Source organism: Podarcis cretensis (genome assembly GCF_951804945.1).
Source record: "Podarcis cretensis genome assembly, chromosome: 5".
NCBI classification, from domain to species: domain Eukaryota; kingdom Metazoa; phylum Chordata; class Lepidosauria; order Squamata; family Lacertidae; genus Podarcis; species Podarcis cretensis.
In genome coordinates, this window is record NC_137174.1 from 56107739 (window position 1) to 56132239 (window position 24501).

The window sequence follows — 24501 nt, forward strand, 5'->3', positions numbered from 1 at the left end:
CCATTAACCTTTGCTTGTCAGAAGTATTTCATAGGTGCTTAAGCTAACTAATAAAATAATCTATGCAGCTTAATCTTTCATGCACGTATTATTCCAATTTTAACCCCTCCAGTAACACTATTAGTGCTACTAATAGTGGACTGCTGACAAAAGAATATCTATGCATTTTATCTCACTGGTCTCAGTTAAAAATAAAATACCACTTTCCCCCCTTTCATTCAGTGATCTGTTTACAAACGAAGCAGTCTTTATAACAGAACAACATGCTCACATTAAAATTTGTGCATAGTGTTACTGTTTCTTCACATTTCTATTATTTGGGTACAACTTAATTTAGCTTAATGCAGGATTGGGTCTTACCCATGGCATGCAAATCTTTGTGTTTTGGCTCTGGTTCAGGAAGACCAGAACACAAAGGACTGGAGGCAGGTGACATAACCTAAGATAGGAGTTCTGAAGATGGCAGATGGGAGAAAGGAGGATGCATGAGTTCAGCAGCTTCTCCAATGGCACGTTGTACAGACTAAGTTGACTGTTGTCAGAGCTTTATAGGTCCTTATCAGTGGGTGCAGATTTGCCTTTGAGTTCAGCTGATGTTCAAGTTCATCCTGAAGCTATAAGTCATTGTTGAGCTATGGAACTCTGTCATGGTTTTGCTGAAGAACCACCCTGAACCACATTGAACCATGCTTAAGAAACTAGGAGCTAACCATGAGTTGGTGTGCTTTTTGTCCTAGCTCCTCCCTTGTCATGCATGAATTCCCCAAAACATTTCTGATAACCTTAACCATGACAAGGGGCTATATTTATCAGTTTCAACCTAGTTAGTGAGAATCAGGTTCCCTCTTAACCAGCGTTTGCAGACCTCCTTCAAATTCCAGTTAGCATAATATAACCCTTAATCAAAATTAAGATTGTCATGGTAAATATGTATAACTTGCAATCTGTTGGAATCAGAGGCCTTTTTTGGTATTATTCTGAAAAAGTTGTGTAAGCGGGGGGGGGGGGGGAGTTGCACACTCTAGCTTTCTCCCCCTCCCCCCCATGCCTACCTAATCCCATGTTGAGCATAAAGATCAGTTTGGGTTTTCTAAACCTGCTTTTAGAAGCTTCCTCACAATCAGAATCCTAGTGTTATCAGGGTTCCTAGTCGCAAGCAGGCTTTTAAGCACATTCAGCTGAGCATTCTGTGAGCCCTCCTTCAAACCTTCTTGTGAAACATGAGAAGTTTGTGGATGGCATGGGTCTCACCAACATGCACAGACATTGAAGATGGGACTGGTGTGCAAAATCCCCTACACAGTGTTAAAACACAGAATAATGCCTGTACAGAGCTAGGATCTTACTTCTTTCCAGGTATGAAAGAGTGAAGTGTTTCCTGCACTTTCAGAGCTTCATCTCCCACAGCCATCAGTGAGAAACTCATGTGCATGTGAAGCTCTAAATCATGGCCTTTGTCTCTAAATTAATATTCAGCTTTTCTCATTTAAACGTGAATATAGTGAACCACATACCTATTAAAATGGACATGGCTGCAGAATGTGTTTTAGATGCATTTATTTCTCTGTTGTAATCCTTCCAAAACTCTTTGGTCTGATGGGGTACAGATTACAACAATTAAATAAACTGGTCAAGTACTGACATAATGTTTCCAATCTCTCTTGTTTTAAAAATAAACTTTAAAATTTTTTCAAATGAGAACAAAATGCAAACAACATTAAACATACTGATATAACTGGGGTGTAGTGGCGGAGGAAAACTAGAATGGATAAGAGGAAGGGGAAGAAAAGGGAAAATAATACCCTACATTAATTCATGTACTGCATCTTTCATCAGTATCCAAGGCATTGAAAAATTACTTTATCCTAATCTTCTAAAATATATCTTCTCCACAAAGTTAATTGGATCATTGGGGGTCTATGTACCGTCTCTGTTGTATTGATGTACTGTATATAAAAAAATTTAAACCAAATAGCATAAAAAACATCTGTTTTAGATTCTTTCCTAGTTACTTTTCATTGATATGTGAGATACTCAGAGAGAGCTGTATCCCAGATTCTACCAGCCCAATCTCTTCACCATAGTTAAGAGAATAAAAGCAGGCTGCAGAATCTCAATGTCCCTCTCTCTAGAAGGAATTCCTTGACTATCAGGTAACAGTGGTATTTTTTCTCTCTTCCTACTTAAGGAGGTTCTGACTCGTGAATACTGCCATTCGTATCATGGACAGGGAATCAGATCTTTGGCATTCTCACTGGATGGCCAACATATTCTTGTAAATGGCATGCAGGACGGTGCACTTGTTTGTCTGAAATGGAAGTATGTATAAGCTGAAGAATGCCTGTATATGACATAAAACAGCCTTTCAGCAATTCCATTAGGCCATCATTTCCTATTCAACAGAGCAATTTAAATACTTTTATATACTTATATCTCTATTATTTGACCCCAAACAACTAGTTTTATGTCAGCTAAAGAAGGGCAACTAAGGGCCTCTCCTGCTTTTTTTGGTAGGTGTGTTTTCTAATGTGTCATTTACAGTGTACTGGATTTCCCCCACATTTTTCTGCTTTATTAGGTGTTCTGCAGTGCTTCCCAATGTTACTATATTATTGCTATCTGAGTGGCGATGGAGGGTGGGACTCTACACCATAGCAAAAGAAAACCTGCATAAAACTTGTGAAGTTGGTGGTGTAAAAATTTACAGGATTTTGGGAGGAAGTAGAGCAACATGCAGTGAATGGAAATGGAAACTGCAGGTGCAAACAGTATTGAAAGTGGGAATGCATATAACCATCATGAGCACAAATCACCATGAATTGCAATAAGAAAGATGTCTGGAATGGCTCTAATTTAATTGACATGGGCTACTATCCTGACCATTTATTTTTGAGCAAATAAGCATTGGATTTAGATATAACAATCTTTTGATCAGTCAGGTACAACCTTACCAATATCCTAGTCGTTTAATTTCTCTCTCTCTTTTTTGCAGGAAACTGGGAGAGCGCAAATCAAAGGAGGCCACTGACTTCGGAGCTTACCTTCTTAGCAACGTACTCGACAACTATATTTTCCAAGGAAATGCACACCTAAAGACCATGCGAGAATGGGCAGTGACATCAAGTCCCATATATAAGTTATCATTGGATAGCATTTCTTCTCAGGTTTTAAGACTTTTTAAATATACTAGTGTGGTATTTGAAACATAGGTGCTATATAGGTCCGTGATGTGCATGTATGGAAGTTGTGGATGAGTTACAGTGCATCCTCGATCTGTTGTTAGAGGATGTATGGAGAAAATGACTGATGAATGCTCTGGATAAAGTGATGTGACTGGTGGAGGTATTGTGTGAAGCTGCCATAAACTAAGCTTAGTAGGAATAAAATACAGAATTGATGAAGATATATATATATATACATATATACATATATATATGCATGCAGAAAGGGCATAGGGAACTGGGTATGTTTGTATTCTCTTTCACTAGATTTTAGGACCATCTTCCTGTTCAGCTTATTAGAATGATGAAAACTAGTGAAGACTGGCAGCTCACTGGATGACCCAGACCTGTATTGTCAAGCTATTGGGGAAGACAAAATGAGATAGCCAGGGCTTGACATTCTTGCTCATCCCCCTTGCTATGGTGACAACCATGTTCTGTTGACAGAGATAAGCCTGAAGCTTCCTCCCAATACTGGAGCTACAGAGGAGGGAGCTCAAAACATGAGCAGGTTCTGCAGTATGTTTTAGATCTTCATTTCCCGCATACAAACAGAAAGCAAAACAAATGGCTACCTTCATACTATGGTTCTGAACTAAAGACGGACAATGGAGAGGCTTGTCTCTGAGCCTTCCATGCAGTTATAATGTCTAATGTGCTAGAGGAAATAGAGCCCTGGATGCTTTCCCCAACCCTCAGAAACTCTGAACTGCAGGGAATTGGCTGAGAATTCATTTGTTCCTGACCTCATTTTGTGCAGCATGGTATCAAGGATAAAAACCCACCCCATGAGGCAGGGGCATGTCCTAATTATGAGAAGTTTGTGACTGGCCAACATGGCCACCCAAAGGATATTGGCTCCTTGCAGTAACCCAACTATAAGCGTCCTGAGCTCTTTGAAAGAATGGTAAGATAAAAGTGATAGAGGCCATGGATCATCATTCAGTCCCACTTGGTATTGTCCTCCATGGCATTATGCGTCTACTGTTGTGATGATGTTTTAGTAAATATAATGCTTAGTATAGTTTTAATCCCTTTAGAAGCAAGGAAATGTGATGAGTGGCAAAGGTTTGTAGGGCTAGGCAGGCCCCAGACCAGCATAATAGTGAACTTAGTTTTCTGATTAGTTTCTATAAACAATCATTTTTATACGATAATAGTAACAACCATGGTAGTCTGCTACCAGCATTGGCAAATCTTGATGGGAGTCTGTGCAGAGCAAGTAGTATAATAATTATTTCATTTATTCAGATTTATTTAAATTTGCACTCTCCCATCCTATAAGAAAAATTAAGAGAGCAAATGTTAAATATCTTAAAATGAAAATTTAGTATATAAAATGGAAATCAAAAATACAGTACTAACATATTTTGGTGGCTGAAAATTCTGAAGATAAATTGATAATAGCTCCTGTCTTTCTTTTTTAATATAACGTTGCAGAAGGCATCATTTATTGATACAACAGAACAAGATGAATACTTTCTTCTGACTCAAGCAAAACCTGAAGAGACGACATGGTTGGACCAGAAAGCAGAGATGGTAATTTGTCCAGTGCTGCAATAAAGTCTCGGTGGCAACTGAAATGTGTTTTGGTGTCGTGCTGCTCTGTTTTTAAAGCTGCCCCAGTATCAAAAAGCTGGTAGAAATCGCTTGGGAGTGAAAACCAAGCAGCTTAGGCTATGTATGTACCAATGCCCCTCTTTTCATTTCTGTTTGATTCCTCTTTAGACCAGTTTAGACATTACCAATCTGGTTGAAAAAACATGGTTTGCTGAACCAGGAAGAAGCAACAAACTTGAGAGCCCACTCCTCCCCAGTCACTTTTCCTTTTGCATGCCTAGCTTCCTGATTTGTTTGTTTGCTTTGACATCCAAACCTGCAAAACTGAGCCACAGTTTCCCAGTTTGGATACCATAGGAAATCATGTAGTCTGCTCCTTAATGAGAGGATTATGGAAAAGCAGGAGAGGGTGCTCAAGTTCATAACAAATTATCAGTCCAACAAACCAGGTTTTGTTGGAATGGGAATGTGGTGTCTGAACCAGATCTTTGTATCAGAAAATTCATTTGCTTCTCTCAGGAAGTTTGCAGTCTGCACCATTAATAGCACAGGATTACAAGTGATTGGGACACCTACTGTCAAGCAAACCTGCTGGTTGGTCACCCAATCACTCACCACTGGCGCCTGTCCTTAATTCTGTTCTAGCCAAGTTTTTTGACTGAAACTACAGGCAGTAAGATTTTCACATTACAGGGGCGCTTGAAGCAAAACAGGAAGTGCTGCACTGCTGCCAGTGCCACTATACCTGCTGCTGTGCCAATTTTGAGAGATCTCACCCAAAATCAAGCCAATGTCAGCATCGCTTCTCCACTGGCAGAGGTGGAAGGGCACCTGCAGGGGGCTTCCGCTGCCTTAAGTGGCGGCCTCACCCTGCCTGATTCAGAAAGATGGGTTAGAAATCAAATGAATGATTAATAAACAAACATCTCTCCCCCCCCCTCTCTCTTTGTCCTTCTCTCTATTACATCCTAGGCTATGAATGTGGAATCCAGAAAGTTTCATGGAAAGAGAAGAGAAGTAAAAAGCAGAATTAAACAGCTACGCAAAAAGGTGTGTGTTGACAGATTGTCAGAAGCATTTTCAGGGCATTGCCCTTTAGCTTTTCCATAGCCATAGATAACACTGCCCATTTCATAGTGGCTTTTAAACATAGCTTTAAATCCATTCTTCTAACCTGAATAGGAGCCATTATCCCATAATGACTGGGAGCTAATATGGGCAGAAAATATCAAATGGGTCATTTTCACAGAGTCAAAACTCATTTGCAGCTGCATATAAAGGGCATTTAAGAGCAGACCCGCATCTAATGTGTCACTTAGGGAGGAATTTCAAAGCTTGCATCTTTATTCTGCATTTTATCATAACATACAAAAAGCGAGCCTTGCATATCCTGCAGCAGTAACTTAGGCTGAGGTTACCTCTTATATGTGGAGAGGACACTTTTGGCTGGAGTCAGATGCTTATTCCAACTGTCTTGCACTTGGGTTTCCTTCTGCCTTCATGAGATTAGATAACAGTTTTGATGTGTACTCTTTAAGGCTGATTTTATTACAGCAGGTAACTGGATGCCACTGTAAATGTTTCCATTTGGTTGCTGCTATGTGCAAGTGTTGATTACCACATAGACTGGCATGATCATGTGGAGTTTCTTTATGCCAGTATCTTGTGTTCTGCTGCTCTACTTTTTATTATTTGATATATTTTATTATTACAATGGTTTCTGTCACTTACTTTAATGACTGCAGTTCTCCAGGGTGTTTTATAGTGGGAAAGTGTCATGAGAGCAACAATATCCTTCACTTTTGGTGGTGATGTGCCTCTGAATACCAGCTGCTGGGAAGCACAAGTCAGAGAGGGCTGTTCTGTTCAGGCCTGCTGGCCTGATTATTTATACTAGTGAACATAACTAGGACCGTTGTAGAGAATCTTCGTTTGACAGAACCATTCCAGGAGATAAGCAATTCTCACATGTTATGGCCTCCATTAGGGAGCACCACATCATGGAGCCATTTTGCCCTTAGACGTTAGAGATGGCAGTGGTTGTCTTCAAAAGGGAATGTTGTCTTCTCAAAAGGGAGTGTAATGCCCACTAATAAGATCACGGGAGGCATATGGGTGAGTGTCCAAGCTGCAAGTAAGAGCAGAGCCAGATGCCACATATTGGAGTCAATGCAATGCAATAAACCCTGGAGGACTTACAGAGGCTGTAAGTCACTGTCATGGACATGACTTCCCACAGTCAAGATGAGCAGTCTGAGTGGGGGGATAGTCAGTCAGAAGAGGAAGAAAGAGACTTGCCTCTTTCTCAGCCAACCGAAGGCAGTGGACTACAGCCCCCCTTCTCAGAAGGAGTAGAGACTGTACTTTATCAGTACAGCGAGAGCAGGCTGGACGGAGGCCAGTTCTCTGAGGACCAGCCATTAGTCACCTAACAGGGAAGGGGGAACTCTTCGTCAGAGGAAGAGGTGGGAGATAACCCTGAGATTCCCAGCACTCACAGAAGAACAAAGGTCAAGGAAAGGCATCAATCAAAGAAGAAGAGGGGGGCACTTTCGTGTTTCCTGTTGAAGGCGCAATTTGAGCTCAGATGCCTCAACTTCATCTTGATGGACAGTTGCTAGTGTGAGCGGCTCTGAGGTTAATGGTTGTACACAATAAATCTTCTTGTAAATACAACTACTGCGTGCTGATTATCTGAGCCAGCAGGCTGCCAGATCCTGACAGTCACATAGATCCCAAAGAAACAAAAATATGATCAGCGTATTTCCTTATTAAGATATTCCAGAACAATTATGCAAGAGGATGAACTTTTCAGTTATCCCATTAACCAAAGTACAGTGGTACCTTGGTTTTCGAACATAATCCATTCCGGAAGACCATTCAAGTTCCGGAACGTTCAAAAACTGAAAACTCAATTCGGAAGCCTCAATACAGAAAACTCAATATGGAAAGCTCAATACAGAAGCTGTGTGGCATGTTCAACTTCCAAGGCACATTAAAATTGAAGCATTTACTTCCAGGTTTTCGGCGTTCAAAAACCGAAATATTCGAAAACCAAGATGTTCAAAAATCGAAGTACCACTGTATTTGCACCAGTGTAAGTCTACACAGCAGGACCGGCAGCACTTAACAATGCTGATCAAGTGTGTATTTTATGGGTTCTAGCTGCAGAATTTGTGTAGTGGCTGTTGGGACTGCTTTTCCAACACCTGCATGGAGAAGGAGCCGTGTCTAAATCATTCCAAACTTTAAATGCACTATGTACCTCCTACAGTTTCATAAGTAGGTAGATATTTGCTGATATGAAAACATGGAGATGCAGACTTCCCAAATACTCTAAAGCACAAAGTGGAACCACTCAAAGGCTGTTTGATTGCAGCTTCCTCATCCATGTCTGCTGTATTTTTAGACAAGCATGTTGCACCTTCACTTTTTACAAACACATTTTGAGCCTCCCTTACTAATACTTTATCATTTAAAAAAACAGATTCAGGATATGATGTTTGAAAATGGAATGGTACCAAAAAATGAGATGCTGGAGCAATACGAATTCAATCTGGACGTAGAAGAACAAGACAGACAGCAAGTGCATAGTGAAGCAGAAGTGGCAAGGGTAAGGTGAACTTGTGGGGAGAGATTGCTGCAGAAAAGAAACATTGGGGACAGAGTAAAGAACTAGAACACAGGAACACCAAATGCTGGCTGAAGCTTTTAAAGTTACCTAAGGCAGGGGTGGGGAACCTTTTCTGGTTGATGGGCTAGATCCTTATCCCCCTGCCCTCGGAGAACCAAACTTGGCAGGTGGCCAGCTGTATCCACTCCATCACCAATCAGACAAAACCCCACACTGTAATCAGCACACATTCTTATCTGCAGGCAGTTATCTTAACAGGACAAGCAGGCTGACACAGGTAAACAACACACCCAGCTCTTGCAGGCTAGGAGATCAGGCCAGGCAGAGGGCAGGGTGGTGCAAACCAGCCCTTTCCTACTTAGTCCTCCTGTAGGTTTGCTTAGCACATTCTAATATATATATGATTTTCATGTAACCTAGTGGAATTTGTATCCTTCTCATTTGCTCTTTCTATTATTAAAAAAAGGTAAAGAAGGATATAGAGATGGAAAATCTGGCCAACTGCTATTTACGTGAGATCATCAAACGAGAGTGTTGGGATACCATGTTGGTTAAAGGGCGTTCAGTTAAGGTAACATCTATTGACTTTTTCTTTCAGCTTGGTCCTGTTGTAATTAAAGCACTGAAGTAAAATAATTAACAGAGCAATTCTATACATGGCTACTTGAATTAAGGCCCTTTGCTTTCAATGACGCTTACTCTCACATAAGTGTACATGCAGGATACTGTTCCATGAGCCAGAATATCTCGTGGACAAAACTCAATAAAATATTAATAATAAAAGAATGGCAGCAAAAACTATTGGAATATGCAGAAATGGCAAAACTCACCAGAAGAATAAGAAATCAAGATGACAGAATCTTTAATTTAGACTGGAAATCGTTTATTGAATATTTTTTAAAAAATTGTAAACATATGCAATCATTAGCAGGATTAATGTAAAGACGTGCAGTGAGATAAAACCAATTTTGAATGTATGGGATAATTAATAATTAGGCGTAAATTAGAAGATGCAGTTAATTTAAGCAACTGCAGAAAGGGTAGGAGGGAGATCGAAATGGAGTATTGGAATTTGATGTAAAATGGAAAATGATAAGTAAAATTTATATAAAAAAGAGAAATCAGAATAAACATAGTAGGAGCTAAAAAAAATAAATGAATGAATAATAACAAATTTGAAACTTATGCTAATTAGGAGAGAACTGGACTCAGTTCTGGGTCCAAATGACATGACAAGCTATGATAACCCAGAAGCAAAAGTTGCCAAATTCCTCCTCTCCATACATGAAGAGGGGGCTTGCTTTGGCTTGTTCCTGCTCATTCACATTGCACTAAATTGTAGTCTAGCAGGCTGTGTAAACATAGCCAAAATATTAGTTGCATTGCATCATAGTGACTTAAAAATTCATACGTGGGGGTTTTTTCAGGCCAGAGATACTAATCATAGCTCAGACAGAACTGATCAAAGAGGAGATTTATGTAAGGATCTAGAGAACTGTGGGCAGCCTAGAAAAGCTCCAGGGCCTTGGTGAAAAATGAGCTATGCAATGTCTTAGTTTGTCTGGTCAAACTGTGGGAAGTCTCCCAGTGCCAACAGCCCATAGCTGTTGAATGAGAAAACCCCAGGTTCAATCCCTGCTATCGCTAGGTGGGGCTAGGGAAGTATCCTGACAAACCTGGAGAGATGCTGCCAGAGTAGACAACATTGATAGGGGGACCAATGGTCTGACTCAGTATGATAACTTCCCATCTTCCTGTGTAAGGCTTCTCCATATTAGCAGGTTATGACTTAGAAATCTTAATTTTGTTACAATTGGCAGGAGCTGACGTTTGGATTGTTGGTGTAAATTTTCAAATGAACGGACAGAGCTTGCACATGTCAGTGTTGAAAATTTTATTGAAGTAACATGAAAGAATCTCACCCACAGAATCTTTATTTCCCCCTTCTCCACCCAAAAGGCCTTCCACTCATCCTGCGAAGTTCAGAATTACCCAATGAAAGAACAGAGTCCAGAAGAACAGTACATGTTGGAGAGAGTTTGTTATTTAAAGAAGATTGAATCAATAGATCTAAAGGTAGAATCTCTTTACCGCTACCAAAAATAAATCTCCATCCACATGTTAAGATCATATAATAACCCTAATGTTCAAGGCCATCCTCTTAGAGGTTTCCCATGCTGAATGAAGTGATATTGTTCATTTTAAACCTTACATCTCATAATTCAGAATTTTGCTCTTAGAAATACTCCCTCATTAGCTCTATATACTTAACCATGAATTTAAAACAATCGCATCTACTATGTGTCTGAGCAATACAGACAGAAAACTCCTATGAACAGTACATATGAAACATATCAATTCATGTTAAAATACTTGATCTCCTTGGAAACATATGACATGGAGCACAGAAGTCAGTATTCCTATGAGCTGATGTGCTTACCAGTTCTTCCTGGTAGATGCCCTGAGATTACTGCTACCCTGACTATTAAATAAACTACTTTTGTCAGAGTTTAGGGCCAAAACAGATTTCATGTTACTCATTAATTGCACGAGTAGCATCTGTGGTGGGGGCCACTTTGGATCAAAACAGTGGGATGGAAGAGAGTAGGTTAAAATAAATCTCCTCCATCCTATAGCCCTAATTCAGATCAGGGTCCCCTGCAGCTCCCATTTACTTTCTGAAAATTTGTGCAAAGAGTTGTTGAATGAGAAATGTCATTTCTGTTTGAGGCCAAAGGCGTAATGTATACTATTATTAAGGATTCACTGTTCATCTCCAGAATTCCTCTTCATTATGCCCTTCCTGTATTTCTGCTTTTCCCATCCCCAAACACGAAGAACTCTAAATTAGACAACTGAGGCTAGTAGCAAACACCTGTAATCTGAGGCACACTTCTAATGAAGTAAGCTTGTCAAATACTCCTGAGCTATGTAAACTAATCAGATTTCCACAAACATTGTTTCTTTATTCTATTATTGGCATCTTTTCTTTTTTTCCGTGAGACTCAAGAGAGGTTCCAGGGAATGCCCCATCCAAGCACTGACCAGACCCAGACATGCTTTGCTTCAAAATGTTTGCTTGCCATGTGCCTTCAGGTGATGCCCTGTTCATTTTGTTTTCAGGCGCTCACCTTGCATATATGTATATTTTAATCTGAAATTTTTTTTTTATAATAATTTTTATTATTATACATTTTATAAATTTATAAAATTTAATCTGAAAAATTGTTTCATGCCAAATTCTCGGATATGTGTTCTGTAGGATCCATATGATTTTGGCACCATGTGTTCAATTGTTCTAAGCTGCTGTGTTGTTTTATACATATCTAGCTTCGAAGGCAAATAGTTGAATTTGAATCTCAACCTTCAGTCATTGAAGGGGAAAAGACAGAGGAAGGGGAGAAGCAGGAAGAAGAAAAAGTAGATGCTCTGGTGGGGAGCCTGAGTTCACTTTATGGTGGAAATACATCAACTTTATACCACCAGCTAGAAGTGCACACTCGAGAGGAGAAGATTAATCAAATTCTATTGCTACGGGTAACTTTTTCATAGCTTATTATTTCATTAACTATATCTAGTCAAAACTGCTCTTCAGTGTCCTCTGATGGGATAGGGGTTTTTGCTGCAAAACTGTTCATACTATCTTATTTCTTTGGAATTTTGATCCTTCATTTACTTGCTTTTTATACTCTCTTTTTTATAAAAGGGAATGACAGAATGCAGGCCACATAAGCAACAAATGTGGCTGCCCCATTATCACAAATTTTGCTTGGAACCTGTTAATTGCTCGGAACATGCTAGAATCCAAATGATATTTTAAGTCAGTTAATAATATTGATTAAGGAGAGTCCATCTTTGATACAAGGACTGAAGAAGATTGTCTTCTAGCTATGTAGTTCTAGGATTCTATTCAAAGGATAGTACAGTGGTGCCCCGCAAGACGAATGCCTCGCAAGACGGAAAACCCGCTAGCCGAAAGGGTTTTCCGTTTTGGAGGCGCTTCGCAAAATGAATTTCCCTATGGGCTTGCTTCGCAAGACGAAAATGTCTTGCGAGTTCCTGCGGGTTTTTCCCCCTTCCCCCCCCCCTTTTCCTAAGCCGCTGATAAGCCGCTTAACAGCTGATCGCTAAAAGCCGCTAAACCGCTAATAGCGCTAATCCGCTAAGCTGTCAATGGGCTTGCTTCGCAAGACGAAAAAACCGCTATACGAAGAGCCTCACGGAACGGATTAATTTCGTCTTGCGAGGCACTACTGTATCCTTTGAAAGTCAGTAAATATGAAATCCCTTGTCAGCTTAAATTTATGTGGCATTTGAATGTGCTCTATCTATCTATCTATCTAATAACCCATCTTTTCTCCAGGGAGCATACATGGTGCATACATGGTTCTCCTCCTCCCCATTATTAATCCCCACATCAACCCTTTGCAGTAGGATAGGCTGAGAGGCAGTGACTGGCCCAAGGTCACCCAGTGAGCTTCATGGCTGAGTAGAGTGAAGGCTCCTGCCTGATATTTACAGGCAGGGAGTTCCAAAGTGTAGGGGCTGCCTCACTAAAAGATTGATTTCTTACAAGTGTACAACAAATGGTATGTGGCACCTGTAACAGTGCTAGTTTCATAGACTGAAGCGGTTGAGTGGGCATGCTGTTAGGAAATAATTTTATTACCACATTTGTTCCAGAGTATAAAACAAAGCTGACATTCTTTGTTGAAACAACTTCTGTTGGAATTATGCAAGATTTTGAGCTTCACAAAGCTCTTCTTTAAGCAGAATGAGGAAACTGAAACGACGCTTTTGAGTGTGTATTACAGTGGTACCTCTGGTTACAAACACTTCTGGTTACGAACGCTTCAGGTTCTGAGCTCCGCTAACCCAGAAGTAGCTGCTCCCGGAAGTAGCTGTCATTGTGGGGACTAGTCTACGGGTTTCATTATGCGGTTTAGAATTTTACCACATAGCTTTTGCAGTATTGCTGCCATCTTCTTACCTGTTATTTCAGAACATCATTTACAATGTGAAGAGTCATTTCAATAAGGAGTTTGATGCAGTCATCCGAATGAAAGACCTAGAAATTGCACGTGTTCAAGAAAGAAACGTTAGAATCGCAGAGATCCTGATGCAGCTGGAGCTCCAAGAAGAAATTTGGGTGCCAGTTCTTTCCGAGAAAGAGAAGCCAGATCAAGCACTGATCATTCTGGACTCAGAGGTCGAGTATATAAAATTCAGATCTTTCTTGCCTTGAACACTAAAAGTGCACGAGTAACCAGAGGAGCTGCATCCCTTCAAAGAGGATTGAACACATCTGGTGACATTTGTCATGGCATATACTTTGGCCCTGGTATTCCTGGGCAGGCAGATGGGGTTACTTGCTTGAGTGCAGGGGTGGGGAACAGGGTCCAGATGCAGGCTGGATCCTGAGCTTCCCCAGCAGGCTGCTAGGACAGATGGGTGGGGCTGCACAATTGGCTACTCAGTGTGTAATCAATCCCAACAGGGCTTGAGGTTCTGCTTCAACATTGTGACCTTGAAGATGTACCCCTTACTGTAGAATGTGGGTATTTTAGGGTATAGACTCTACAAGGCCATTAGAGAGTCCAGTATTGTTGTCAAGCAGGGATGCTAAGAAAATGACTGGTATTTAGCAGGTAGGGCGGGGATGGTGAATTCTCAGACAGCCTATTTGCTGAAAAAGCTGAATCTGAACGTTTTGTCTTCACAGATCAAAGTGGAAAAGTACTTGACCCCATTGCAGAAAGCAAAAGAAAAAATTATGTCTAGAGTTCACTATAAACGACGTCTTGCTGCTCAGGTAGTTTGGTGACAACAGGGTTTTATTTTCTAAACTTTTCTCTCACCTCATGCTCCATTTCTACATTGTTACGTCTTACTTTGTTCTCGCTTTCAGGAGGACAATGCAAGAGAGCGTGGCCTTATGGACATGATGAATGGAGTCCTTGAAATAAAAAAGGAAGATATTTTAAAGATGGTGAGTCCTGTTTTTATCGACTCATAGCTAAAGTAAGACTTCACATGACAACAAATAAATATAGCATTCATCTCATAAAGAGAGACCTCAAACACTTGTTCTAGGAAACTGATATCATTCAGCACTGAAAGTAGCCCTGAAGCTAAGCAGTGCTTAGATAGGTGTGGCCACCATGGAACTACACGTATATCATGCTGCCTTGGGTTCTATGACTGAAAAAGATGGGATGTAATTGTAAGAAAGTAAACAATAAAAATAGATTGGAGGGGTATTGACGACTCTGTGGCTGGGCTTCCCCCCTGTGGCATGATAGTGAATTAACTCCACTCAATATGCCCCAAGAACTCTCCACTCATGTCTTTTGTAATGAAATGTCACTTGTGTCCAGACTCTGTGTGGGGGAAAAGCCCCTTTCACTTCAGGTAGCACCAATAAGGCAAGTTTTTCCTATAACTGGATGCACAAGGCATCCCCAGTTGTCTTTCCCCCAAGTAATCAAAGTGTACCTAAGGGCAGAACAATAACCTCTGTGGCATGCAACTAACAATAGATCAAGGACCCCAAATTTCACATTCCCATACTTACACAGGAAAACAGATATGTTGGTGTAACATGTGAACTAGGACATGGGTAGGCTTGATAACAATGAAAATGACTTTGAAGAGGCAAAATGCTTCCACTTTTGATCACAAACCAACCAAAATTCCCTGTGACACCTGAACCTGGGAAACTGTGGTTCATTTAAACTATGGTGAGAACGAACCAGGATCCAAGTGAGGTTTCAAAACCTTGGTTTCCCCCCTCAAATTCTAGTATATTCTAACCACAGGTCCCCGAGATCACACCCGTGGGAGAGTGTTGTTAGTTTAAAATTAAAAGAAGCAGGTTTCAGTCTCCTTGAGGGTGTGGTATAGTGGAGAGGAACTGTACAAACCTCAGGCCTACACAACAGCAGTTCATTGATTATTTCCATCATGATATTAAGTGTCACCAGAAAGTAACATTCTGAAATTCAAGGTATACATCCTTTAAGCATTATAATGTTAGTAAATATCCAGTGCTGTTTTTGAATCTCTCTCCCACTTTTATATATTCAGGAGATTCCAGCACCTGCTTTTACAGTAAAACAAGAAGCACTGTGGAATGAAGATGAGAGAAAAATATATAAAGAATATGAGAAGAAAGTTAAGGAACTGAATGAAGAGAGAGAGAAACACAGAAAGGTAAACAGAAATAAAATGAGAAGGAGGATTATCAAGGTTCTCAGCCTTTAAAAAGTATTTCTACCTACTTTAAGTAAATCCAAATCTAGTATGATTAGCTTGAAAGTTTCTATGATGAGGCAAAATGAAAATGTAAACAATAACTAGCTTTCCAAGAATTGGGTATTGTCATGTTGTTAAAAACTATCTTTTCAGGGGTTTTTTACTCAAATTGTAACTGAACAGAGTGAATAATTAGTTACAAGCACAACAGTATTAGATGTGCAAGAAAAATAACAATCTTTGCCTTGCATTTTTAGATTGAGAAAATCAAGTTGCTATTCATGGCCTGTTTTCACAACTGGACAATTCACATTAAAATTAACTCGCTGGAAGTGAACAAGTCTTAATGTAGTGAAGTTCTCAGTCAGCTGGGATGACCAAGAAACCTCGTATTGCCTGACTTAAATGTTTCAAAGGAACAATTAATGTTGTGAAATAGGCCTAGAACTAAAGAAAATTGCAAACAAAATATACGGCATGGGATATCTTTAGGTTATTAGTAACCTGGCTAGAGAATACATTAATCACATCGGAAATGGGCATATTTAAGCCAAACTGTGGCTGCTGAGAACACCAGCCTTTGAAAACTGGAGACAGTTGTCAGCTGGACCCACTGGCTGCCTTTCTCCATCAATCTGGGGTTTTTTCTTGGTTATCACCTCTTTATTGGTTCATTATTTTTGTTCATTCCTCACCCAGCGCTAATTACCTGCTAAATGACTAATAAGATAAGAGAGGATGCCATGTGTCCTGAGTGTTTCAAACCTGATTATTGCTGAGCTTGTTCTTACAAACATGAACATCTAGAATTTTACATGCTTTAAAAACAAAGTATCAGATTTTAAAAGAAGCACAAACAATATTTTCATTGAGCTGCAATCTTACATGTAATCTATATTCAAACATCACCTTTACCCCCCCTTCCACCCCTTAGATTCTGGACACTGAATTGAGGAAACTTCAAAGTTCTATTCAGGAAACTACACAATCCTTTGATGAAATTGTGACAAGGCTCTTTGAGAAAAAAGTCAACTCAGAAATGGTTATATACCAGGTGAGCGTCTGCATGTATTCACCAGTGCTACTTCCTTACAAACTACAGTCTGACTGTTCCTTTTTGAAACCTTTTCCCAGGAAGAACTCAAAATAACTAACCTCCTTTACTCACTACTTTTGGATGAAGAGCTGAGCACAAGAGAAGCTGGGCTCCATCACTACCTTAATAAAAAGAGGAAGGAAAAGGTAAAAATAATTTTTGGAATTTGACAAAGTACCTGCTTCTTAATGGAATCTGTCCAACATTCTACAGTAATTCTCTCTAAAATCTCTCCTCTTACTGAATAAGCCACCAAATACATAGCTACCCCGGTACATAAAAGGTAAGGTAAAAGGCCCCTGGACTGTTAAGTCTAGTCAAAGGCGACTGTGGGGCTGCAGCGCTCATCTCGCTTCAGGCCAAAGGAGCCGGCGCTTTCTGGGCCATGTGGCCAGCATGACTAAACCACAATGTAACACCATGACGGAAGCCAGAGTGCACGGAAACACTGTTTACCTTCCTGCCACAGCGGTATCTATTTATCTACTTGCACTGGTATGCTCACCCTGTTGCGCTGATTTGAACCGCTGACCACCTGATCAGCAAGCGCAAGAGGCTCAGTGTTTTAGATCACAGCGCCACCCGTGTCCCTTTTTTACCCCTGGTTCTGTGCATGTTATGCCCTCCTGCTATTTGTTGATGGCAATTTAGTATCTGTGTGAGAATATCTTGAGTTTCAAGGACAAGGGGCTAATTTTTCTGGGATCGGTTGTATGTACATTATTGCTCACTTAACTTTTTCTGTTCCAAAAGTAGTCAATCATATCTACTTTTTTTGGTGTAGGTAATATCTAATGAAGCAGTTAAGACGTCCAGAGCAGAAGTGGACGCCCACAGAGAAGCCTATGACATCTTAGTTGTTGAAGACAAAGTAAGAACCTTAAAACCAGATCTCCAAACTGTTCAGCTGAAGCTGTAGGATTAAAACTCACAAACTCTGTTGAGATTACTTGGACTAAACTAATTTTACATTCAAGTAATCCAACTCAATTAAGTTGTCGATCACATGTAGATGTTCCATTCTTATGCAGAAATGGTCTGTTTTATAAGCAGTACTAGTGTTTTGATACTAAACTTCCATTGTAGTATTTTGTGAGTAAATGGAAATAAATATGCCTAGATATTTGTGAAAAAATTCATGAGCTAAGACCTAAATAGCTAGAGATTGTGTGGTCTTGGCTGGTTTTCACCTGGTATTTCTTCTTATTCTCTCCACCATTCTTTGCATAAGACTCTACAGTGGTGCCCCGCAAGACGAACGCCTCGCAAGACGGAAAACCCGCTAGACGAAAGGGTTTTCCGTTTTGGAGGCGCTTCGCAAAACGAATTTCCCTATGGGCTTGCTTCGCAAGACGAAAATGTCTTGCGAGTTCCTGCGGCTTTTTTTCCCTTTTCCTCGCCTTTTCCTAAGCCCTAAGCCGCTTATCAGCTGATCCGCTGATAAGCCGCTTATCAGCTGATCCGCTAAAAGCCGCTAAACTGCTAATAGCGCTAATCCGCTAAGCTGTCAATGGGCTTGCTTCGCAAGACGAAAAAACCGCTATACGAAGAGCCTCACGGAACGGATTAATTTCGTCTTGCGAGGCACCACTGTATTTATAAAGCACCACCAGTGTATTTGACATTCTAAAATGTGTAAGAGGACAGCTCCCTATTAGTTAGTTAGTTAGTTAGTTAGTTTTAATTAAGCTTGCTGTTATAAAAATGAAATGTGAGGGCAATGTTGGCCTGAGATAAAAGAAATAAAGTGTTAAAATTATTCCTCTTCCCTACACTTTAACTGACTCATAAAGCTGGAGGTTGAGCTCAGGATTTGGGCACTGCTTCAGACTGATAGTAAGGTAAAGGTGAACAGTTAGCCTTGCTTTATGCCAGCCAGCACCTGGGCCTCAGGTTCCCCACATCTTGTTTATAGCATATTGCAAAGCTGCCTTGGTGAATGTCTAGATTCTGTTAATAACACTATATATTCTACTAAAAAGTCAGCTTCTATACTCTGCAGCTCTATCTATGCAGATTCTCAACTCCTTCAGTGTTTTCTATAGATCTTTTTCATGCAGGATGGTGCATACTAACACTGTTAAACTCAGTCCAGACTGACATAAGGTTGTGCTTTCCTCTTCACTGTTAGCTTATGGAACGTGGGTTTAGAAAGGAATTTTCAGATCTTCCCACTCATCATATTGATCAGCTATTCAAACTTTACAAACGTCGACCAAGGTAAGCTTTCGTATTGATCCTAACCTTTTCCTGGAGCTCATTGTTTTTTGTTACAGTACAAAGGAAAATACTTTTCCATGAGTGGCAGTGTTTTATTAGAAACAGTATAAATTGCTTTCAAAACCAGCAAATAGAACAGGATAGTAATGATGCCAGAACCATTATTATAAACGATCAGCTTACATTGTTCATCTTGGCAAACAAATAGTTCTTGGCTGAATTAGCATCTTTTTCCTTATTAAACTCAGTTCCATGCGGTTTTTCCCACATTATAGCTTGCTCAACTAGTAAGACTCAGCTTGAGAATCTGTGAAGCTCAGCAGTGGCTAACCTGTGACTCTCTAGTATTTTTGGGCTTCAACTCTTTCCAGTCTGTGCGAGCATGGACAGTGGTTAGGGATTACCACTCCAACAACTTGTTTTCAGTGGTGTATTATTGTGGTTTTGAACAACTCTAAGGACCTCCTTGACTTTCCCTTTCAACTTTCCTTTTATCAGTCTCCTCATTTTGGGGAAGTTTCCTTATTGAAGTCAAAATGTGACTGTATGTATTGGACTTTCTTGGCCATTGTCCACTTTCATCTATGTTAAATATGATAGGAACATGGACACTGTTCCCAGTTAGTTCAACACATACATTATACTTCAAGTCCTGGGTGCCATTTACAATTAAGTCACTAAGCCTCAAGCTATGAAGGTGAGCAGTCCATACTGCCATCCCATTGCTCCTTGGAAAGGAATGTAGACTCTACCGCTGGTCAATATGTGGAACTGTAAAAGTAAGCAAATAAACAAGAAGGTAGCCAGTAATACCTACAAACTTCACAAAAGAAATACAGCTAGAAACAAAGTGATCTTAATGACAAGCATCCTTATTCTGAATGCATAAGCAACCTGTAGCAGAATCCTTATTTGTCTGCTCTGTTCCATGGCGGAAGAGCTCTCAGGGCGAAGGCTCCAGCGGATTCTGCTAACCCCTATGGTGAACGGCCAGGCTCTGCAGAGGCTTTAAAGGCTGCTCTTGCCCATTTAATGAAGGGCATTGATGAAATGGATGAACCTGAAAACAAACCTGAGGGTCTTGACCTTCCCAACTGGGAACGTTTCTGTGAAGCTCGGCGAGCCAAGGTGGAAAGTGAACAGATGGTAGGGAAAGTTATTTGTACTGTGCTTTGAAAAATATTTTCATAGTTGAACAACATTCTGGTAATCTGATCTGAACTGAATGTTATACCAGGGGTCAGAGTTCCACAATGCTCACCTGGTAGGAAATGTATGGAGAGGCTCTAATGATCCCACAAGGCAAAAAGCTCCCTTTTTATTCCTTTCTAGGCTTTGTATGCATAGAATACATGCGCCAAGTCATCAGCATCACAACATCCTAAACACTCCAATAACAGGGTGAATAACAGTGGTTTAGTATGCTATGCTCTCAAGCTATATTTACAAACACACGCCACATTTAGCCTACAGGCTCCCAAAGTAGTGAGCAGCATCACAGTACAACAAAGGATGCAAGCACAAGATAAGGGAATGATAAAAGAAAGCCTTCCCAAGCTAATGAGCACTCTCAGCAATCCTACATCCCACACACTAGAAACCTGTACAGACTACAAAAGATACTAAACATGTTAGAGGAATGAAGTGAAAGCATCCTGAAGTATTAAGTTTAAACCATCAAAAGGGTACAAGATGCTTGCAGTTCTGCTAAAGAAATTGGATCATAAATTCTGACTCTTGGCAAAGAAAAGGTTGAGTGGTAATGTGAGCATGTTCTGCCACCCTGTTTGCTTAGGTGAAGCAAAAAGCACTGATACTTGCAGAAATGCAGACTTTCCTTCAGAAGAGGACTGAAGATGATGAGAGGCTACGGAATGACATTGAGCAAGTTTTTGCTGAGCTCAATCTGTAAGCTTGCTTTTTCCTTTTATGTTTACTGACATTGTGGTATACAGCCTTAACAAAGGAAAGCTACACTGCAGTCAGTTCCACTGACTCCTATTGCTTAGTTTGCTTTAAAAAATATTCTATGCTAAGGCTAACTATGTAACTAATGCCACACCTAGTTTGGTCCTTGGAAGGGTTAATACTCATTTTTAGCTACTAAGGCTCATAAGGTGCTGTTATGATTAATTCCTCCTTTAAATTCATTTTCAGGTCCAGACTAACCAATACGCTGAGTGCTTAGACTGCAATCTTATACCCATCTTGGAGTAAACACAGTTATTTCTGAATAGACATGTATAGGAATATACATTTGGAATATTGCTGGGAGTATTCCAAATACATTTGCCATAGTGTGATTTAGAACTGTATATACCAGTTACTGCAAAAAGTTTTTTTCCTTTGCAATTGTAGGCTTCGAGAGCAGAAGATGACATTTCAGCTAGATCTGATGGTCCAGTTTCTTTTCAAGCAAGGACAAGTAGAACTAGAGGGTACCAATTTAATACCAGATTACAGAGATGCTATTCTTATCAGCAGGACCATAATTGAAGAGCTGAACAGCGTAATCCGGGTAACTGGTCTTGTTTCAAAACTGAGTCTGTACAGATTTGCACTGAAATTCTAAATGGTGTATGCTGCACCCATGTAGTGTAAATGATATCTCTGCTTTTCCCATCTTGTAGCCATTAATAGGGTAAGCCTTAATAGTGGGCGAGTGACTCAAAAGCCAACACATTTAATAAATGCACAAAAAGGACCCTTCATTGGAATGTGGCTGCAGTTTCTGTTTTCTCTCATTACAGCTGGGATTTTAGAAATCCAGTTGATAAGTTCTTTCAGAAGTAAATAATAAAGCTATATATGGACTTAATTTCTCTCCTACCCTGCACCCCCAGGCTCAAGGAGAAAGGAAAGTTGCCAGCATGGTGGAAAGCAAAGATTTTCGTAAAGGGATATTTCAGCTGGAATGGGAACATAAAAAAATGCGGATGCAAGTGGATGATCTGAACCAAAAGGCTCGAGATATTCAAAAGCTGAATGTTACCAAACATCATCAGATTGTAAGTTACCGCTCTACTGATTTTACTATAAATTGAATCAACTGTATGTTTCAGGAAAGTGATTTTTAATCAGTTGTTTATCATCTTTCATTAATTGGGGCATCTAAGAGTTCCACTCTATATGAAGTATGGTGTTAGTCCAGTGACATCTTACCCCAGGAATGGTGTTTGTGACTGGTATTTTGTGCATGTTCATTATTACTTCATAACTTTAGTATTGGCATGCTACCTAAGTAAGAACTACTTTGTATGAGAAACCAAAAGATTTGGGCAGTATGCAAAGTCCTAACACACTGTTGAAGAATACTTACATAAAGGGATTCAGTTTGCATTGGGCAGCAAGGTTTAATGTCTGGTGCATCAACTCTGTTAGCTTGATTTCTCTCTGCTTTTAATCCCAGTTCTTAAATGCATTAAACTATGACAGCCGAGTGAATCATGAAGTCTCAATAATGGAAGGAACACTCAATTTTCTAGATAAGGTAAGCTCCCTTTGGAAATATGTGTATGGAGTGTCTGCCTATTTGACACACCCACCTTTAGCTCAAAAGTATACAACCACCCTCACCATCCTTAGTTTTGGCACTACTTCCTTCTGGGTTTTGCCAGTGCCATTAAATAAGTCTAATTTGCTTCCTTCTCTATTCTCTTCTTCAGTGTACAGTCACTACCACCATCCAAAAAATCTGCCCTGTCTCCTATTACTATGTGCAGAGCTAGGCATATGTTGTCCAATTGTAAAAGGATTTTCTCATGCTTTCTTCTCCAACTGCTGTATACACCTACACAGCTTTCTCACTTCCAGTTTATTTGTGTGGTAACACTTTGTGTTATACCAATATTTTTTATTAATAAATATAAACAATTTCATCAAGATTTCAGAACAGCTTACAATTATATATACAATAAAACTTGTGTTTAATAGTTTGGGGATGAAGAAAACTGTAAAGAGCTGCAAACATTTCAACACTTCCATGGTAGCTAGCCCCACTGGCCCCAGTAAGATTTGCTTCAGTAAGGGCATATAGGATAGGATGAATCATCTTCAGTACTGAATATACATATTTCAAAGTTAAGTCTGTTAAAATGAGTGGGACTTAACAAGTTTGTACACAAATACTTTAGAATCCTGATCTTCAAGTTCTACATGTTTTTACCCGCTTCCTCACCATCTTTTTATATTCCTGCTTTTCATGTAGAACTTTAATTTTTGTGTTAGTTTCATGCTATCAATATTGGATGTGTGTTTTAATGATAGTATTATTGTTGCTGTTTTATGCAATATATGAATGCAATTTACTTTGAGCTCTTATGTTAGCCACTTTGCCTGCAGCGGGGAAAGCTTGCAAAAAAATGTATGCTAAATACCCAAATCTATTTTACCAAGGAAATAAAACTTGTTTTAGCAACTTTTCACTTAACAGTTCTCAAGCAACTTCTATGTTTGCTTATGTTTAAATGACCAGGTTCACAAGAAAAATGTACAACAATGTGAGACTGTCATGAAAGAGCTGGAGAAGCAAATTAGTGTGAAAGACGTAGCAAACCGAAAACTTAGCAAGGAATTACAAGAAATGCTTGTAATTGTGTCAGAAAGGCGGCACATTAATGAGGCTACTGGTGAGTCACATTTGAAGGATTACCAGGTTATTTGACGTCCTCTAACACAAAGTTTAATCCACTGTTCATATCATTTCTCTCTCTCCTGAACTTCATCCTACAACACTCATACCAGTGTATATGTTATTAAAAGCATACAAATCAATCATAGAATGGTGGAGAAGTAACATATGAATCACGAGTGTGAGACAAGATCTTAAAGACATCACTAATTGCTATGACACTGATAAACTGTGCCCCAATTTTTTCCAAGATTATTTTGGGTTGTTTCTATGACGGGGTAATAGATTACACTACTCAATATAGCCAACGATATTCATCAGGATGCAAAGGAAATAAGTATTTTATCAAATGCAAAGCTGATGTTTCCATCAGCAGAATGAGAACTGTTTCAATGTTATTCCCGCAATGCTCCCCTTTAAACATATGAAGAAAGCAAATCATATGCATCAGTTTGTCAATCTGCTGCACATTCTATATGACCAGATACATTCTATTTTTATTTTATTTTTACAGACTCGGAGCTGCTTAATCAAAGGGTTACTAAAGAGCATTATGAGGACATTGTGCAGAGACAGCAGCTTGTGGATCTTGCAAAAGCACAGGCACAGGAGTTGTCAGTCCTTCAAGCTGAAGTGGAGAGACTGAGAATGAGAACATTCCCAGCTTTCTTTGATGTGCAAGAGTTTTAGCAAGGTGATTCGTCCGCAACTAGAAGCAATAAATTTCTCTTGTGTTAAATAAAAAAGTGGGTTTTTCCTAAGCACATTTAAGATAGCTTTAGATATTACATTGCAACTCGTTTTGATTCTCAAAAGACATATTATTCACTATGTATTTTACAATGGAATAAAAAAAGAAAAATACCTATATTTTATTGTGCTTGTT

General features: G+C 39.7%; 1 protein-coding gene across 1 annotated transcript in view; it reads left to right on the forward strand.

Annotated features, from left to right (window-relative positions):
• Positions 1-24348, forward strand: part of CFAP43 (cilia and flagella associated protein 43) — a 48055-nt gene extending 23707 nt beyond the window's left edge. Inside the window, exons 17-39 of the mRNA XM_079976039.1 lie at positions 2189-2319; positions 2993-3164; positions 4662-4760; positions 5754-5831; positions 8269-8394; positions 8882-8986; positions 10375-10491; positions 11746-11952; positions 13418-13624; positions 14138-14227; positions 14324-14404; positions 15502-15627; positions 16604-16723; positions 16804-16911; positions 17550-17636; positions 18897-18985; positions 19924-20131; positions 20781-20893; positions 21344-21503; positions 21829-21993; positions 22395-22475; positions 23460-23613; positions 24130-24348. Coding sequence (XP_079832165.1) covers positions 2189-2319; positions 2993-3164; positions 4662-4760; positions 5754-5831; positions 8269-8394; positions 8882-8986; positions 10375-10491; positions 11746-11952; positions 13418-13624; positions 14138-14227; positions 14324-14404; positions 15502-15627; positions 16604-16723; positions 16804-16911; positions 17550-17636; positions 18897-18985; positions 19924-20131; positions 20781-20893; positions 21344-21503; positions 21829-21993; positions 22395-22475; positions 23460-23613; positions 24130-24305 — 3000 coding nt within the window. The 3' untranslated portion in view covers positions 24306-24348. The remainder of the gene's footprint in view (positions 1-2188; positions 2320-2992; positions 3165-4661; positions 4761-5753; positions 5832-8268; positions 8395-8881; positions 8987-10374; positions 10492-11745; positions 11953-13417; positions 13625-14137; positions 14228-14323; positions 14405-15501; positions 15628-16603; positions 16724-16803; positions 16912-17549; positions 17637-18896; positions 18986-19923; positions 20132-20780; positions 20894-21343; positions 21504-21828; positions 21994-22394; positions 22476-23459; positions 23614-24129) is intronic.
• The last annotated feature ends 153 nt before the right edge of the window (positions 24349-24501 follow it).